Source organism: Protobothrops mucrosquamatus, unplaced genomic scaffold, assembly GCF_001527695.2.
Source record: "Protobothrops mucrosquamatus isolate PMUCROS unplaced genomic scaffold, P.Mucros_1.0 scaffold12, whole genome shotgun sequence".
In the NCBI taxonomy this organism is placed as follows: Eukaryota; Metazoa; Chordata; class Lepidosauria; order Squamata; family Viperidae; genus Protobothrops; species Protobothrops mucrosquamatus.
Window position 1 is genome coordinate 198,900 of NW_015386399.1, and position 19,231 is coordinate 218,130.

Below are 19,231 nucleotides of genomic sequence, written 5' to 3' on the forward strand. Positions count from 1 at the left end.
CCTGTCTCTTGTAGCTAACAAAGTGAGAAAGAGCCTGTGGCCTAGGGGCTAATACTTCTGCTTAACATGCAGACAGCCCAGGTTCGAATCTCGGAAGGGTATGTCTGGCTGATGAAAACCAAATAAGGTTAGAAATAGCTATCCCAGTACTCCCTTAATTCTTTGTTAGCAATCCAAATTTTGAAATATATATATATATGAATTTAGATCTTGTATGAAAATATGATGGTCAAATAAATGTAGTACACATTTTATCTTGGTATAAACATTAGGTCCAATAATTCTCTAAAAAGTCTTTCTTTTCTTTTCTTTTTTTAGCATTCACTACCCAGTTGCCTCCTAATGCAACCCTCACCTACCCTAGTTTAACCAAGGTGCCCACAGGACAGCCTCCTGTTGAAAGGTGCAGTATTACTCGATATGGAACTTACAAAGCAACACTTACCATTGTAGGTATGCATCTGCATCAGTAAGCAAAGAATATCATTTTGATAGATAGTGTGTGAAGCGTTTCAATTTCATTACATGATTAAAATAGCTTTTGGGTTCCTGCTATGGTAGAATTTTTCTGTACACAAAGGGCAGGATATTTGAACATTTTGTAGTATCTATTTTAAAATGAAGCCTTAAAATAGTATTATTTTGATTGCCTTGAATATCATATTACCAATAGTGTTATAGCTAAAGATTTCCATCCATGAACAAAAAGAGATTTCTTTGTACAGTGGAATTTGTTCCATTGGAGGAAGATTGCTTTTGTCTACTAGAGTTCTTCCATTCATAGAAAGGACCCAACTCTACCAATTATCCTTTGTGGAATATTTAACTAAATACCTCATCAGCAATATTTATGTTTGGCTGGGAATGTTCTTGTCACTTTGCCTAGGTGTCACCTTACACATTATTTTAAACCAAATTTCAGCATACAGCATAATTGTTGCCTTGTTCAGTTTTGTCATCTTGTTCAGGAATAGCAGAGTCCCTGGAATGATATAGCAAGTTCAAATTAAGGAGTCATTCTGAAAATGATAGATATCCCACTGAGTTTATATATATATTTAATTTAAAAGAAAGATGAGTCCTAATATTAAGGTAACACTTTGAGTATAATGATGTACATATTCTTAGCTGGAGTAGTGGACAAAATTCTCAAATTCTACTCCATTTTTTTTCAAGAACCTGAAATTATCCATATACTGGTATAGTTCATATACATAGTATTAAAGAACCTCAATCCAAAGTTTCAGTATTGGAACTGCCCATAATATATATTTTTTTACATTTATGATTTGTAACGTACTGTGTGATGGTCTGGAAGATAGGGAGTAATTATGTTGCTGTTATTTTTTTAAAATGAGAATCAGACAGCGTTATCTTTTTTCCAACAATAAAAAACTACCCCTAGCTTCAGACCTATCTTTTTACCATCTTGGTTATAAATTATGGATCATTCATATCATTCTTTGGGGCTGGAATTTAAACATCTAATGACCTGAGATGCTTTAAAATATTAAATGCCTGAACCTCTCTCTGTGAGGATTACAGGTCAACAAAAATAAAAAAATAAAAAAAATAAACTTTTCTGGGTGACAATCTGAAACAAAAACACAAAGACATGACCAAGAATAAATAGGATTTCATGACTCTGCCTATTTTTGGGTCGAAGAATCAGAAACTATTGTCAACAAGAAACTATAAGCTAATTATCCCACACTTGAGATCTAGAAAAAAAACACTTCTTTTCCTTGTTTTCAAATTTTGCACTTAAAAAATCTTGGTATGTTATCAGTGGCTTACTTTTGACAGAGGGAATCCTTGACGTAAACATTGTCCAAATGACAAGTGTCCAGATGACAGCTACTCAAATTGGAAGTTCCCTGGTTGATTTCGTGGTAACTTGTCAAGGGAGGTATGTTTTTCCTGGCTTTTCTTCAAAAACCCCCCAAAACAAATCCTTACATATTGTGGCATCTTATGCTACACATTTAAATAATTCCTCTCAGCTAATTGAAAGAGCCCTGTACAGAAGACCAAGGAATACCAGTATAATTATCTTACCATGGTTCACTGTGTTAATGTATTGCTAAACACAGAGGTTGAGAAATAAGAGAACTGCAGTCCAGCATGCGTGGATAGGACTAGAATATGGAGGAATATGGAAATAATCTTGAAAACATTATGCAGTTATGCAGTTAAGGGAGATGAAAGCCCTATTAATTCTGGCAAAAGAGAAAGCATGAGAAAGAAACTTAAAATAACCCTACCTTGAGGGGATAACTCTGTCAGATTTTCAATATTCTGTTATTATATCTTAGAACAATGAAGTAGCGTTCTTGTAATGCTGACCTGATCTGTTTCCTGACCTGTCCTACCTCAAATGACTGGCATTGGGCTGGGGACTGTTGAATCATACTATTTGTGTAGCTAAATCATGTGCCTTGGCACCTGATTTTTCTTCTGGTCCTCAGCAAGTGGCAGCATCTAGCTGACCATGACTGGTACTGGAAAGAAAAAGAGAGCTTGGTTGGATGTAATTAATACCAGTGTGTACTTGGCTGTAGCCTAAAGCCCTGAGCAGAGAAATGATGAAATGCTGGCCATTTCTTTTTCTTTTTAGCTAAAAATTGATAAGAGGTTTAATTAGAAATTTACAAGACTTTCTCTTCTAATTTACAGTAAGCGTCAGAAAGACTGTGAAATGTGTGTGTGGGTATTTTATATCTAATACAACAGCAGAAGGGTGAAATGTCCCTTCCTTCCTTCCTTCCTTCCTTCCTTCCTTCCTTCCTTCCTTCCTTCCTTCCTTCCTTCCTTCCTTCCTTCCTTCCTTTGAGTTTGACAAGAGTTCTGCCAAATTTCCCTTCTAGCTCAAGTTAAAGAAAAAATAGGAAAATGTCCCCAAAAGGCATGCCGATACAAGAGAAAACAATTTTCTGATATGTGTGGGAGAGAACCACCATTCAGGGGCTATGTTAATTCTGCTCCAGGCCAAAGTGGAGGAAGAGGATGAAATCCAGGAGATGTTTTCTTCAACTGGATTTATTTCTAGGCAATTTACAAAATTCAGTTTACAAGATGCAGACAAGATTCTAAAGGCTGCCATATGGGAACGCTCCATGTATTCTCTTTTGCAGTTGAGTTGGCTTCATTGTAATATATTCAGTAAACAGGGTACTAGGATTTATAAACCAAAAGATTAAGTGGAGCATTAATATTTTTAGAAGGTTTAAAAGAGTTACCCTCCTTGTGAATAATAATGATCATAGTGTGATTGCAACATTTTACTTCTCCTGTTTGGTCATCTTTATTGTTTGAAATGACATATTGTTTTAAATACATATATGCCATGCTTAAAAAAGAATAATAAATTGATTTGAACCATTTTGGGCAGTGTTATGAAAAAACATTACATATTATAAATTAGTCCATTGGTTCTGTATAACCCAAACTGATTAACTACCGTATCTCTTTTTGTCTCTTTTCCCTACCCAGTCTACCTACAGATGCCTGCACATTAATTGCTGATCCCACATGTACAATTTTACAGAGTGAGTCATGTCACCCTGTTGATGTTGCTGATATATGTTTCCTGACCATAAGAAGAGCCTTCAATGAATCTGGAACTTATTGTGTCAACATCACACTGGCTGATGCAACAAGTCTAGCACTCACAAGTACTTTGATTTCCATCAATGGAGGTAAATCCTGATTTTTTAGAAGTTGGCATGGTTATTTCTCAAGATATGTTAATTTTTCAAGTCTAAGGGATATTGCAAACTTGACAGATTAACAGGTGCTCATAAGAACCTTTCCACATTCTAACATTACACTAATATACAAGCATAGAGTTCCTAAGATAGAGAAAAGTTTGCTTCTTAGGATAAATATGCATAGCAATTCATCAGTTTCATCTGAAGTTCTTGGTCCTTCCTAACTCTATCAGCCCAAATCTGAATAATAATTCTACTAGTGCCACACTTTCCCAAATGTCCGCATTTGAAGAAATGTAGAATGAAAAAGACTCAGCCATTATAGTATGTGCTGTGTGAGAAGCAGTGTTGTGGGAAGAATGTTTTTCTGACCTTTCATACTCAGGCAAGTATAGAAAGACAGATCTAAATAAACAGAAGTAATGCAACTGAAATAAGTTTGGAGAATTATTGATTTTTCTCTGTATTTTATATTATTTATTTATTTGGTAAATTTATATATCACCATTTCATGTGACTCTGAGTAACAACAAAGTTACAAAATAATATAACATAATAACATCCCCCCCCCCCCCAAGAAAAACAAAAATAATTTTAAAATATTAAAAACAATAAAAGCATTGGTTTTAATTAGGAGACGGGTATGGTAAACCCATATGGTGAGATTGCAATATCAAGCAATGTAGAACATATTCCAGAGCATTATAAGAATATATTATTCACTAATTAAGTTCCCTTTATTCTGTTTTCTTTAATTTATTCTTTAAGCTAAAGCATCCTTTTCAAGAACAACAGAAGGAATTCTGGTTACATCTGGTTTCTTGGTGGTTCTTGCTGGTTTCCTGGCTTTCTTTCTTTACAAGTAAGTTGCTTGGTATAGTCCAGGGGTAGGCAACCTTGGCTCTTTTATGACTCGTGGACTTCAACTCCCAGAATTCCTGAGCCAGCATGGCTGGCTCAGGAATTCTGGGAGTTGAAGTCCACGAGTCATAAAAGAGCCAAGGTTGCCTTCCCCTGGTATAGTCATTAACATGGATCAGACCATTGGTTTAATGATTTATAAAATTTTCAAACTGATATAATACTGATATAAAAATTTGTAACAGAAGGTAGATTCTATTTACCCATAGAAAAAAGCAAAAACCCAGTGGCTTTCCTTCTCTATCTGACTCACTCCTGAGATATAAAACACACCAACCCATTAACTCCCTGGTGTTATTTTTCTTTTATATTCTGTTTTTTTTTCAGATTGCTTTTTAAATTATTCATAGAAGCTTCCAAATATTACCGGACAGAGTGTACAATATATCTATGATTGTCAAGAATAATGTCAAAGCTCGTCTATCTTCTTTTTCTGCAAAGGGTTGAGGCAACTGTACTTGGTGTGATATTGAGGAGTGGAAAATAATAATCCAAACAGCATAGAGATCCCGTAATCATTAGAGGAGAATATTTGTAGCTCAGAGCTGAATTGTGGGACCCTTAGTGCCCTCCAAGTTTGGTTGCTTTCTTGCCGACATTTCATTACCCAACTAGGTAATATCATCACTACTAAAAGGAAGTGGGGTTTACTCCTTGTTCTTTACAAGTAGTAAACAACAATCCAATCAAGGAACTACCAAGAACATTCCCACCAATACTAACAGGGTAAGCCACTTGTATATAGAGATCAAACAGAGAGCCAACTCCACTTCCATCCAGCCATAATGATGTTACTTAGTTGGAAAATAAAATGTTTGCAAGAATTAAGGTCAGAGAATACCAATGCCCCAATGTCACAAGTGAAGGACAATTTAAACCAGGGGTAGTCAATCTTGGCTCTTTTATGACTCGTGGACTTCAATTCCCAGAATTCCTGAGCCAGCTTAGCTGGCTCAGGAATTCTGTGAGTTGAAGTCCACGAGTCATAAAAGAGCCAAGGTTGACTACCCCTGATTTAAACCATAGTTCCTGCCTATAAGTTTGAATCTGAAGCTGCAATATCCCATTGTCCCTGCTTTTTAAAAGGTTTCACAACAAGAATATACCTCGCAATGACATAGTATTTTTTTCTTTATGAAAGAACTCTGAAAACATTTACTTACTACTGTAGTATATTCCATTAGTGAGTGATGCAGTAAATTTCTATAAGCACAAAATAGGTTATTTTCTTTTTTGTGTCTCTCTCCTTTAACCCTGATATATATTATCAACAACTGTTATCTAGAGCTGTATTAAAAACTTTTTTCCCAGTGGTTTTTTTCACAAATATACATGTGCAATAACAATTTACAGAGAAAAACAATGCAATCCAGGAATTGTGGGTTTTGTTCATACAACAGGAAAACTTTTAATAACTTGATCTTCACATTCCTTTAGGAGATATAAAGAATATAAACCTATTGAAAGAAAATCAGGCCAAGGGAAATCCAGCGAGGGACTAAGTGTTTACTTCAATAATGTCAAGGCTGTTCTTTTCCCAAGAGGCAATGAGAGAGACCCTTTGCTGAAAAGCAAGCTCGGAATTGTCTAATTCTTCAGGTTAATATTTTAAAATCGCATGTTAAAATTTCAAACTTTACACTCAACTGTAATTCACTGTAGGAATGCCTTAAAAAGGGAGGAAAGATGGCATACTTGCATTACATACAAAATAAAAGCTATTATTCAATTCACTTGAAATTATAAAATAACAGAACATAGAGAAAATGTAATATTTTAGTTGCTTATCTTGGATATGCTATAATGTATCAGTTAATGAACCATTTATATTGGGTATTATATTCAGTATCTTAGATTATTGCAGAGATTTGTCTAGGCAGTCACTGGGAGTCAATACTGCATGAAAAGCATAAATAAATGAATAAATAAAATCATTTACTCCTGAGGTTCAATAAATGTCTGCTTGGCTGAGCGTTTTTCTTTTACTAAGCAATTTAAGCTTGCAGTGAATTCTACTGAATTTAAAGGAAATTATTTCTGTGCAAGCATGCTAGGATCATGCTTCAATGCAAAGTTCCTTCATCTTGTATACTCAGTCAGCTTCAAGTTAACAAGTTTTAAAATTAGTTTGAAAATTACAGGCAGTGCTCGACTTACAACAGGTCATTTAATGACTGTTCAAAGTTACACTGAAAAAAGTGACTTATGACCATTTTTCATGCTTAGGACCACTGTAGCATCCCATGGTCAATTGGTCAAAATTCAGATGCTTGGCAACTGACTCATAGTTATGACAGTTGCAGTGTCTGGGGTCACGTGATCACATGGTAATTTTGCAATCTTCTGACAAGCAAAATCAATGGGAAAGTCAAATTCACTTAACAACTAAATTACTAATTGAACAATGCAGTGATCCACAATAACTGTGGCAAAAAAGTTGTAAAATGGGGCAAAACTCACTTAACAACTGTCTAACTTAGCAACATAAATTTTGGGCTTAATTGTGATGATAAGTTGAGGACTATCTGATTATTAGCTGGATGCTTTGGATATCCCTTACTGTTTAATTAATACACAGTTTAAACACAGCTTGGAGAACAATTTAAAGGTGTATAATTTTTGGTTCTTTTTTTGTTTTTTTAAATTCAGTCTAGTGCATTAGAAGGGAATTTCTTTTATACTAAGAGAAGGAGAAAGTGGCTATGTCCAGCAATAGCTTTGTCTGTACTTCCTCAATATGTATCTTTTTAGAACTGTTATGAAAGATTAGGTGAACTCAGATTCTCACAATTGTGGGAGAAAAGACTTTTAAGAGGGAACTTGTGAATTTATTTTTATCCTGATGTTGATTTACGCATTTTCTGTCCCTTCTCACTTGGCCCTTGAGATACAAGTTGAAATCTGTTTTCTCTACTAAAGGAGGATATCTCCAAAATTTATTATAGGTTTGAAAACACAGGTCAAATAACACAAAGACAGGTTCAGTAACACTTCATGGCAAGACCTGAAAAACAAAGAAAATAGAATGTACTTATTTTCAAGCAATGAGGAATTAAAAACATGATTGATTACAAAGCCTACTTGTTGTTAAATATTTGCTGCTATAGGTTAAACTCTTACTGTACTCAAAAGCTTCATGCTAAAACATTTATTAATATTGAAATTGCTTAAATTCTTCCATACTATCTATCTATTCATCTGTGGCTATCCAACACTTTCCCCAATAAAATACAGTATTATCTTAGTCAGTGCTTTTTTTGTAAAAAAAAAAAAAAAAAAGGTGCCGGAACTCACACACATCATACAACCCGCCTTGCTTACCCTACAAGGTTCCATCCAAAAAAGGTGCTGGAACTCCATTCTGGGCGTTCTATGAGAAAAAAAGCCCTGATGTATGATGTTGTCCTGCACTATTTTATGATCTGGCTTGAACAGCAGGTTAAGCCATTTACAAACCCAGTGATTGGATTCACAGATCTCATCAAACAAGCGCGCAAAGGAATGCACTTTTACTCAGGTGAATCCTAGCACAAAAGAATACTTGCTATTCTGGTTTATACTAGACATATTAGAAAACATAATACAGGTAGTCCTCAATTTACAACAGCTTGTTTAGTGACTATTCAAAATTACAATGGCACTGAAAAAAAATGACATGAGAGTTTTTCATACTTATGAAAGGCCACGTGATCAAAATTCAAATGCTTGGCAACTGATTCATATGTATGGATGGTTGCAGCGTGCTGAGGTCATGAGATCACAATTGGCAGTCTTCTGACAAGCAAAGTCAATGGGGAAGCCAGATTCACTTAACGAAGAGATTCACTTAATTGTGGCAAAAAATGTTGTAAAATGGGGCAAAACTCACTTAACAAATATCTCACTTAGCAACAAAAATGTTGGGCTCAGTTGTGGTCATACGTCGAGAACGACCTGTAAATTATTTGTTTGGCATGAAAAATGGCACTCATACTGTTGATCTGTCTTCTCTATAGATAATATGGATGCTTCAATAAGCACAGTGCTTGGTGTCCAAATTTTGACTCAGGAAGAAAGATATATTTTATTTTGATTTTATTTTGTTCAGGATGGGGCTCATGTGACCTTGTATTCGAAGTGGACTTTTTGTGAGCAATATAGAACTCCATGGCATGCATGGATCTGAAGCAAGGGGATTTTTCCTTTGACAGACATGAATTATAGGTGGAGAATGATGCACATATGTTAATATTTGTATCACTTCTCCATACGTGAATGAGCATGCAAGAGGATTTGGTCCTGCCTACCTCAAAAGCCAAGCCCTCTTCACTGACAACCCCAGACTTTTAATATCCCACCTCTTGGGGTCAAAAGAATTAGCAAGCACCCACTACTGGTCTAGAGCTCTGATCTGGAACAGAATAAATGACTTGTCTACATGCATAAGCTGTGCAGATTTTGCTACATTTATTTTGTACATTTGTAAATAAACACAACGCTTGCAAATCAGTGAACTTCAAAAAGAAAGCTAAGGCTGGACAAATGCTATGGATTATCAGAGATTGGTATTGAAAATGTGAAGATATCTCCTATCCTACAGAATTCCAAAAGAATAATTTAAAAATTCTAGCACTTGGAAGCAGCTGTACACCTATCCAGGCTTCCATCTTAAACTGTAATTTCACCTTCCTTTCTGAAATATATGACATTCCAATGATCAAAAATCATCAGAGTCGATAACAGCAAAGCTGGCTCCCAGGAACAAATTCACTACGAAGACTGTAATGCATCGGCTGCAAATGCAAAGATGACCAATAGATGGCAGTAAAGAGATTGTCCTGGTCTTTGTGAAGCCCAGATATACTGGCCCTGGATTTAATAAAATACTCCGAAGCCCTTTCCATCCTTAACCAAACAGCGCCTGCGCCAGCAGTCCTGCCTGTCACGTGAGAAACGCAGCCAATCCCTAAAAGCTATTGAATATACACCCTCCAATCAGGGAGGAGAGGGAGTTTCCTAGCTAGATTCCCTTTTGGGACGGTTCTGTTGCCCCTTCCGGATTTTTTCCCCCCTGTGGAATCGCGAGGCGCCATGTGGCGAGGGAGCCTCTGCCTGCGGCTGTTGCAGACTCTGAAGTCTCCGGGAAGCGTTGCTGCGACCGGAAGCGCCAAAGGTGTCCAAGGATGGGTTGATGCCATGACCCGAAGGGCCGCAGCGGCTTCCGTCTTTCCTTCGTGGATGTCCTGGGTAGGATTACGAACGTTTAGCACCGTAGGGAAATCTGAGCTGTGGGATAGAGAAGAAGGAGCCGGAGCGGAGTTTCAAAACTTGCAAGAAGCGGATAGAGATGGGCAGGAATCGAGCATCAGTTCAGGTATCGATGGAGCTGGCAGTCGTTCGGTGAAGAAATGTCGCAGCCAAGTCGACCTTGCGTCCCGTTTACTGGCAAGGCTTTAATAGCCTCACTGTACGGTAGAGGCAGCTGGCTTGACGATTAGGCAATCGATATATTTATTTTCTCCCCACGGCTCTGGGAGATGTAAATCAGTGGAAATATAACTATTTTGCGCGATAATGGTGGTGGTGTTGCAGTCTAAACTCCTGACTTGTAGCTAAACCGACAGATCCTTAAATCCTGATGATCAGTCCAGAGAATACTTTATGTGTACAAGGGTGGGAAAGGTGGCTTGCAGAGAGTAATAACAACACAGAGATGGTGCTGCCAATCATTAAGTGGAAACAGGAGCGGTAGAAATGTAGGAATCTACCTGAGATCAGTTCCACTCCTGCCAATACTGGATGACAACAAATTATGATTTTACATGCCTTTGTAGTTTTTAGAAAATTGGATGTTCATTCTAGGTGTAACAAAGGAAACTGTGGAGAGAGAGGTCAAGAACTGCTTCTTCTACCTGTTCAGTTCTAGTTCAAGATCTTTCACCTCTTACCTTTCTACATAATTTACATTTTAATCATTTAAGCATTGTCTCTTTCAGATCCTGTTCCTTCAGTATTCAGCATTGATGATATGATATCACTTATGAGACAAGAAAATGCCAAAGATATTTGTGTTATCAATTTGCCTCCAGAAATAAAATACAGCAATTATTTTATAATTTCCAGTGGATCTTCTACAAGACATCTTCATGCCATGGCACAATATTTGGTAAAAATGGTATGGCATTTTTATTCTTTTAGAGATATGGAAGAATTTTTACAAGCTACAATTGAATGACCAGTTAAGGGATGGAGAGAGGTAGATACTGCAATATGAGTGCTGATTATATTGAAGCAGATAGTATTTCTAAGCTGCAACTAAAGAAGGATTAGCTTTGACTGCTTGGGAAATAAAGCCTGTTATATGAATGTTTATAAATATTAAGCATAATGCAGAATTTTTTTTCAGCAGCTATATGTTTCATATTTACAGAAACGGCTTTGATTTTTTACTGCATTCCTACAATAGCAAGGTCTTTTTCGTGGAATAAGCCAATATGTACCCTGCCTCATAATTTAAGACAGGTGTAGCTCTAGACAGCTGGTAATGCAGCCCCCGCAAGAACTCTCCCAGAGGAAGTTTAATATTTATATACATTAACTATATTATATATCTTAGTGTGGCCCAAGACAATTAATTCCTCTTCAGTCAATGTGGCCCAAGTGAGCCAAAAGTTGGACGTGCCTGAATTAAGATATCTTCCTAATATAACGTTAATGTATGTTATTGTGTGGTGGTGATTCTCATTTGCTGAATTTTAAAAGATATTTCATATTAATTGGCAACATATTTCACCTGTATAACTAATATCAAATTCAGTAAGTCTTAAGAAATGCAGAAACATAGTGTTAATTGTGGCCAACTCCACATGCTGAAAATAGCAGTGCATGAAGATATTTAACTCAAAACCAAGTTTGAATATTTTGCTAATATATTATTAAATCCAGATTAAATCAAACTTCGAATAGAAACATTGTTATCAGTGTGCCCTGGGTATTCATGATTAAAAAGTCTCATTGATTTGGATCAGGGGCTTCGCCTAGGGGCTAGAAAATTGTAGCATTCAATCAACCTTTTCATATTACATTGTAACTGAAATGCATCCTTTCAGGGAGGATGTTTAGTGCAGTGGTTAAGGCACCGGACTAGAATGTGAGTTGTAGTTCCATCTTAGGCCTAAAGCCAACTGTGACAGTAGGCAGTTACACATTCTCAATCCTGTGAAGGGGGCAATGACAAACAATTTCCAAAATCTTGCCATAAAGGAATTGCAGGGACTTGTCCAGTCAGTTGCTAGGAGTAAGTATTGACTTGAAGGTACTAAAAGACAAAGAAAAGAAAATCCTAGCTGCCTAGGATGTGACACTTGTTAAAGAAGTTGGACTTTACATAGTAATCCTATGCTCACTGGGATAGAAGTTTTATTGAATCAGTAGGGCCTATTTCTATATAACGAGATATAAATGCAGGATCAACTGAACAGTTTAAATGTTTGTAGAAGGTCTATATTCTGTTAAAAAGGATCTCATTGTGGCGATGATTCATTAGAATTTTCAGTCATTAAGCCTGGAGCTGGAAAGTCATTTAGATCCTCAGTATCCTTACCTACCAGCATTGATGAATCCCACTCTGCAGAGGTGTCACTGATTGTCCATACATGAATTTGTTAATTCATAAGAGCAAATTCTCTGGCTAGGTTTACTCCAGTTTTATTTATTGTAAACATACGGTGAACCCTAATGACCAGTCATGTGATGACTTCATCATAGGGCTTTCAGTTGGAATAATTGAGCCATTGTCTAAAGAGTTAGATGAAGGTCTTGTTGGAGGGAAAAATATCTGTGATATTTATTTATTTATTATTTATTTATTATTTGTAATTTACTATTCCAGTCTTCTAGTCTTTCTAATCAACCATATCCACTTCTTGTAAGGACAATTTTTTAGTATTTAAGTAATAATAAGATTACTAATAGTCCTCTACTTGTTATGTTCTCAAACATTCTTCCATCTACCTACAGTAAATACTCTCAATTTGACTAACTGACTGCCTGTATTATAGTGGAAGAACTAAAATTAGTTTTATGAGATAAAATGCTTGGAGTTCCAGCTTTGTTTTACATTTTGTTATCAGCATACAGTGCTTCTGCAGTAAACATCTTATCACAGTTAAACCACAGCTGATAGTGATGCTGTGTGCTTCAATTAAGAAACCTCCCATCCAATATTTATAAAATAAACCTTAAAATTATCGCAGAGCTTGCATATGTGCAGCCTGCTGTATCGCAATCTCGTCAGAAGTCCCAACAATTTAAATGAACTCTATTAATTGTTAATATACACACAGGTATTCACAGGAAATAATCTATATCTTTATTTGTACTTGTCTTCCAGTACAAGCATAAGAAGAACGATACTGATCCTCATGTTGTGATAGAAGGAAAAGAGACTGATGACTGGCTATGCGTTGATTTTGGTAAATATTGTTATTACTGGTAAAGTAGAGAATGCAAGTGATTTTATTCACATTTATTCATTCATTCATTCATTCATTTCTACCCAACTCAACCAACTGATTCTGGGTGAATACAATGATAAAATAAAAGAATATAATTATTCTAAGTTAATTATTTAACAATGTTTTTATTGTTGTAATTGTTTTAAAACAATAAAACAATAAAAACATTCACAACATAAAAAACACAAACAGCAGCTATGATGATTAACCAGCTAATAGTAAAGCCAAGCAGCAGATCCTTAATCCATTCTGAGCCTCGTGCCCAGGGACATAGCCAAGTTTTCAAAGCTTTGCAGAAAACCAACAGGGTTGGGGCCATTCTAATCTCTGAGTGCAAAATATTCCAGAAGGCAGAGGCCACAGCAGAAAAGGCCTTATTCTGGCTCTCACCAGTTGACACTCTTTGGCTGATGGGATCAGCATACCCAATCTGTTGGATCGGATTGATGGGTACAAAATCTCTTGGAAAAAGACAATCCCTCGGGGTAACTCTGTCCCAAGCCATGTAGGGATTTAAAGGTGACAATCAGCACCTTGTATTGCACCTGGAAATACACCCGCAGCCAGTACAGCTCATAGTAGTGTTACATGTGCCAATACCATTTATTACCTGTACAGCTGCATTGTGCACCAGTTGAGGTTTCTAAATGTTCTTCAAGAGCAGCCCCATGTAGACAACATCACAGTAATCTAAACAGGAGGTTACGAGGGCATGAATGAGCAGGGCCTCCTGGTCCAGGAATGGGTGCAACCTGAATGTGTGCAAATGCTTTCCTAGTCACAGCTGCAATCTGCTCTTCAAGGAGCTGTGAGTCTAGGAGGACTCTCAGATTGCTTACGGGATCTGTCTGGGCTGGTGTCACCCCATCCAGAACTAAAGATGGAAGAACCTTGTCGCCGGAAGGTCCAAATACCCACAACCATTCCATTTTGCTAGGGTTGGCACAGAGCCTATTTGCCCCATCTAGATTCAAATAGCCTCCAGACACAGCACAGCATCATTCAAGGGGCATGGAACAAAGATATAAACCTAGGTGCCATCCACATGTTGATATCTCACTCAAACCACCTTACCCAGTGGCTTCATGCAAATGTTAAATAAGAGAGGAGGGATAACTGAGCCCTGAAGCACCCCACAAAATAGAGGCTACAGCCTTGATCTCCTACTTATCAACACTGACTGAAAGTGACCCTGGGGGAAGGAGGAGAACTAGCACAATGCAGTCTCACCCCCAATTCCTGGAGCCAGTCCAGAAGGATACCATGATCAATGATATATGCCACTGACAGGTCAAGAAGAGCCAAGATAGTTACACTACCTCCGTCCCTCTCCCACCTAAGGTCATCCATGAATGTGATCAGTGCCATCTCAGTCCCAAACCCTGGCCTGAACTCCGATTGAAAGGGTTCTAGATAATCTGCTTTATCCAAGGTTCTCTGCAGCAGCCACATGACCATTCTCTCCATTATCTTCTCTAAGGAGGGAAGATTGGATATTGGGTGAAACTGCCCAGCTTGTTGGGTTGAGCAGTGGTGCTTTGAATAGGTGCACTACAACCTCTTTAAGAGCTGGTGGGACCACTCTTTCAAGGAGGAATTAACTACCCCCCAAAAAAATTCCAATCCTACATATACTCTTTAATAAAATGAGAAGCATGTGAATTTAATACAAAAATGGCTATACTAGCAGCTGAGAGAACCTTAATCCATTTTGGCAAGTTCCATGGGCTCAAACTTCCCAGGGCAACTGGCAGGACATAGCTCCCATCTCTTCCACAGATCCTACTTTATGAAAAGGAAATATATGTGACTTTGTCAGCTACATGCATCATATTCCTCGCAGTGACACGTTAGGTGAATTTTGGTATTATTCCCTCCAAGTCATTCAAACGGGGCCACTTGGCAATTGCCAGACGCAATAAGGGCAGAGAAATAGTTATACTTCTTCACTCTTATCACCATATGGTAGGCCTTAATAGCAGTTCTAGCTTATGTCCGGTCATCTTCTCTTCTTGTTTTGCCAAAAGTGCTCTAATTGTCAGTCTATTTAAGATCACTCGGTTCCTTTATATACATTGGAGAGCATCGGGAATCCTGGGTACAGTGTAGAGCAGTGGTGGCAAACCTATGGCACACGTGCCAGAGGCGGCACTTAGAGCCCTCTCTGTGGGCACGTGCGCCGTCACCCTAGCCCCTCCTTACCAGCAGCCCCCCCACAGAGTTGCCCCCGAGTGCAGCCAAGGACATAGCAGCCAAGCAGCAAGGACAAGACTCTGCCCTTGCGCCCCATCGCACGCAGTTGATGCTGTGGGGCACAGGGAATGGTGTGGCTGCCATGGAGCTGCTGGGCCGCCTGGGCAATCTGTGGCAGGCCATGGAGGCGGTGGGTGGCCCTGCAGGGGGTGGGACGGGGGTGGGGGGTGGGGCCGGGCTTTGAGCACTCGGTTCGCCATCACTGGTGTAGAGGTTACTTAGGCACAATCTGATCTACTTTTTGCTGTTCAATGCAACCACTAATGTTCTCAGTCGAATAAAAAAATCAGGTTATATGTGATTGAGTTTACAAACTGAGAATGCTTCACCTCCCAGAGATTTTGTACTTCTACTCCATTCTTATTTTCCATCATTTACCTCACTTCCAGAGTTTCAGACTTATGCTTTGGAAACCATTATACAGGGTTTCAAAGGGCTATGGATTGCCCATGCTTGCCATAATGACAAACTACATTTGAGTTTGCATACTAGCATAATATTACCTTTGAACTCAGAGATTGATTGACCCAAGACATATATGTGAAGTAATTTCTTGCAATGTGGATTCAGAGGTGTGATTATTGATCAAAAACCTCTTTCTGCTTAATGTAATTTGCAACATAATTGGTCACAGGTTTCAATTTTCTTTCAAATGACACTGAATCATTTCTCATTAACATAAAATGAAATCCCTTGAAATAATGGATAACATTTTTATATTAAACTTCCCAATCTATTAGGAAAATCTGAAATTATAAAAAAAACCAACTTGTGATTTTAATAGTCCTCTTGGAACTGCTTGCAATTAGGATTTTTTAATTTACTTTGAATTTCATCAGGAACTCATCATAGTTATAATCCATAGATTATACTTCCCCCTAAAATGATTTGGTACTAATTATAGCCCTTCTGGATTTTGTTGGAGTGGTTCCAATTACTATCTCTAATCCAATATCTATGTATTAATTGATTTACTTAGCAGTTTTTACAAAAATTGAAAAATCAATCTGATAATTTTGTGACTGCTGTTGCTTCTTTATTGCTTATGTGAACAGAACATAAATTGTTGTTAGCTGTCTGGTTTATTGCAGAGCTGTGAACATGGATATGGATTTAAAAGCTTCTTTGCCATCAGTTGAATGCCTACATGTATTTGTACATAAATGCACAGAGAATTTTAAACAGGATTCATCTGAAAAGGCAATTGTTTCTTCTAATAGATTTCTGGATGATTTTTGGATAATTTCTGGATTCTAATAAAAAAAATTGATCATGTGAATAACCTGCTCCACTCTTAATAAAAACCTTGTTTTAATCTTCAAGTGCCAACCAAACAAGATTCTCCTGGTTCTTATATACAAGCCTGTCACACGAGTCTCTGTAAATCTGTCACTTAGTACAGTGATGCTTAAGTTTGTGAATACTTTTGAATTTTCATAAATATGACCTAAAATGTAATTTGTTTTCCACACAAAATATTTTTATGTCTTTATTGATGGATATTATTCAAAGCTACATATTTATGACTGCAGTTGGGAATTTTTATTTATGTTGTAATAATCGTGGATTGAGGCACTCATATGACAAGACCCAATTTTTTACGCCAGTTGTTACGTGAATAAATCCGAATCCATTCTCCTAAAGGATATTTTGCTGTAAACTGGCAAAAACAAGGGTTACAAATTGCAGTCACATGAAGTGAGACACTGCAATCAGTCATAAATGTGAGCCAGTTACCAAACCCAAAACTTGGCTACATCGCTGTGGAGGGGAGAGGTGCCACATTTTACAATAGCCAGAATTGCTTTACAGGCTGTTGTAAATTCCAGCAGTGGTTAAATGGTCAGTTATGAGGACTACCTTTATTAGTGTGTGGCAAAACAGAAGACAGCAAAAGTCGGCAGCGGAGATACTTGGCAGAGTTTAGGGGGAAAGAGTTCAAAAGGGCAGAGATGGGGGGGAGAACTAGGTGGGTGGAGCATATCAGGGCAGAGAAAGCATGAGATCCTCCTGTAATGATGGTTCTGTCCTGCCCTAACAACTGCAATTGGTACTACTAGAACTTTCCTTTCTAAGTAATAACAGTTGTGCGATGTTTTATCTAGCAAGTGCATCGCTTAGTGATGGGAAGTTCCAGTCCCAGTTGTGGTTGTAAATCAAGGACTACTTGCTCTAATATATGGTCTGACTTTTAAGATCATGAAACCTAATTTAACATGACTGGCACATATAGAAGCTCCCAGGGTTTGCCATTCCTGCTTACTTGGACTGCCACATTATGGAAGGCATTTAACCTGAGGTGGGTCAGAAGGGTCTGATGTACTAATCTCATTCTTCACTTACTGTGCTGCCCCATCTTCTTGCAGGCAACATCGTAGTCCATTTCATGTTGCCAGAGACACGAGAAATCTACGAGTTGGAAAAGTTGTGGACACTCCGCTCTCATGATGATCAGTTGACACAGATGGTTTCAGAAACTTTACCTGATGACTTTGTGTTTGAGCTAGATTCGAAACAGCAGTGATTCAACCTCACATCGAAGGATCAGAAAGAACTTTGCCCAGTGGCTCGCAGTGGTCCACTTGAGTCACTGAGCCAATTCTTGGGAAGACGACGACGAAATGGAGCACATCAAGCTGCAACTATGAAGTGTCAGCATTAGGCAGTATTGATAAGTACAGGTAGTCCTTGACTTAGAACCATTCATTTAGTGATGAATGGAACTTTGAAAAGTGACTTACAACTGTTTTTCACAACTGTTGCAGCATCCCCATGGTCACAGGAACAAAATTTGAATACATGGCAATTGATTCGGGTTTGACGGTTGCAATGTCCCAGGATCATGTGATCATCTTTTGCAACCTTCTGACAAGCAAAGTTAATGGGAAGCCAGATTCATGTAAAAACCCTGTTACTAACTTAACTACTGCAGTGATTCCCTTAACAACTGTGGCAAGAAAGGTCATAACATGGAGCAAGATTTACTTAACTATCTCACTTAGCAACAGAAATTTTGGGCTCAGTTGCGGTTCATTAAGTAGAAGACTACCTGTATAGAACTTATGAATGGGAAGTCAGTAATGGCCCGTGGGAAAGACACTGGCTCTTGTTGGAATGGCGAAGCTTTTGACATGTGGATAATAGCTATTTGAAATAATTCCTGTCGACATTTGGGTCTTTTGGATAGTGGCTTGTTCTGACATTGACTGCTGTGCTACCTATGTCATCAGTCGAATAAAGTTTTTTTGAAATGTTTTTAAATTATTCTCATAACTTTATTTTGGTGTATTTTTTTCTAATGTCTGTTGTTACCCCATAAAATCTGATAGTTCCAATAATAAAAACTCAGTATAGGGAGAATTTACTTTGAACTGGTATCATGTTGAAATTCAAGGTAACTAGAAAATGGTTGCAGATGTAATGGTTTACTCAGTTTGATGCAAGACGTAATGAGGATAGAAGGCAAACTGCTGCCATGGCATTAATATCAACTAGATTTTCCACAAAATAATCTTGATTTTTAAATTATCTCTAATTTTCCTAAAATAATTGGCAATAGGATACCATTCCATCAAATTGAAAATTGCATTTAAGAGTGATTTTGAATTAACTGCCTCTTTTCCCTATTCAAATATCAAATAGGGAGGGCTTCAGCAGAATTCTTTGCAGAGCTATCAGAAGATGTTTACGTTCTTAATTTAGGCAAGAAAAACCAATGCACAGGTATAATATGAGTGGTACCTGATTCAATAGTGGTAACTATGAGAGGAATCTTGGAGACCTAATGGACAGTCACTTACATATGAGCCAGCAGTGTGCTGCAGCTGTTAAAGAAGCCAATGCAGTCCTAAG

The 19,231-nt window shown here is 37.7% G+C and overlaps 2 protein-coding genes across 2 annotated transcripts in view; both read left to right on the forward strand.

Annotated features, from left to right (window-relative positions):
* The window catches only part of GPNMB (glycoprotein nmb), a 19,819-nt gene extending 13,208 nt beyond the window's left edge, over positions 1-6,611 (forward strand). Inside the window, exons 7-11 of the mRNA XM_015810572.1 lie at positions 319-453; positions 1,807-1,909; positions 3,493-3,698; positions 4,479-4,572; positions 6,069-6,611. Of these exons, the coding sequence (XP_015666058.1) occupies positions 319-453; positions 1,807-1,909; positions 3,493-3,698; positions 4,479-4,572; positions 6,069-6,222 (692 nt within the window). The 3' untranslated portion in view covers positions 6,223-6,611. The remainder of the gene's footprint in view (positions 1-318; positions 454-1,806; positions 1,910-3,492; positions 3,699-4,478; positions 4,573-6,068) is intronic.
* Positions 6,612-9,676: 3,065 nt separating this feature from the next.
* Positions 9,677-18,313, forward strand: MALSU1 (mitochondrial assembly of ribosomal large subunit 1). The gene is made up of 4 exons (XM_015810611.1): positions 9,677-9,984; positions 10,607-10,785; positions 13,003-13,084; positions 17,746-18,313. The coding sequence occupies exons 1-4, from the start codon at positions 9,702-9,704 to the stop codon at positions 17,901-17,903; spliced, it is 702 nt and encodes a 233-aa protein (XP_015666097.1). The 5' UTR covers positions 9,677-9,701; the 3' UTR covers positions 17,904-18,313.
* Positions 18,314-19,231: the final 918 nt, after the last annotated feature.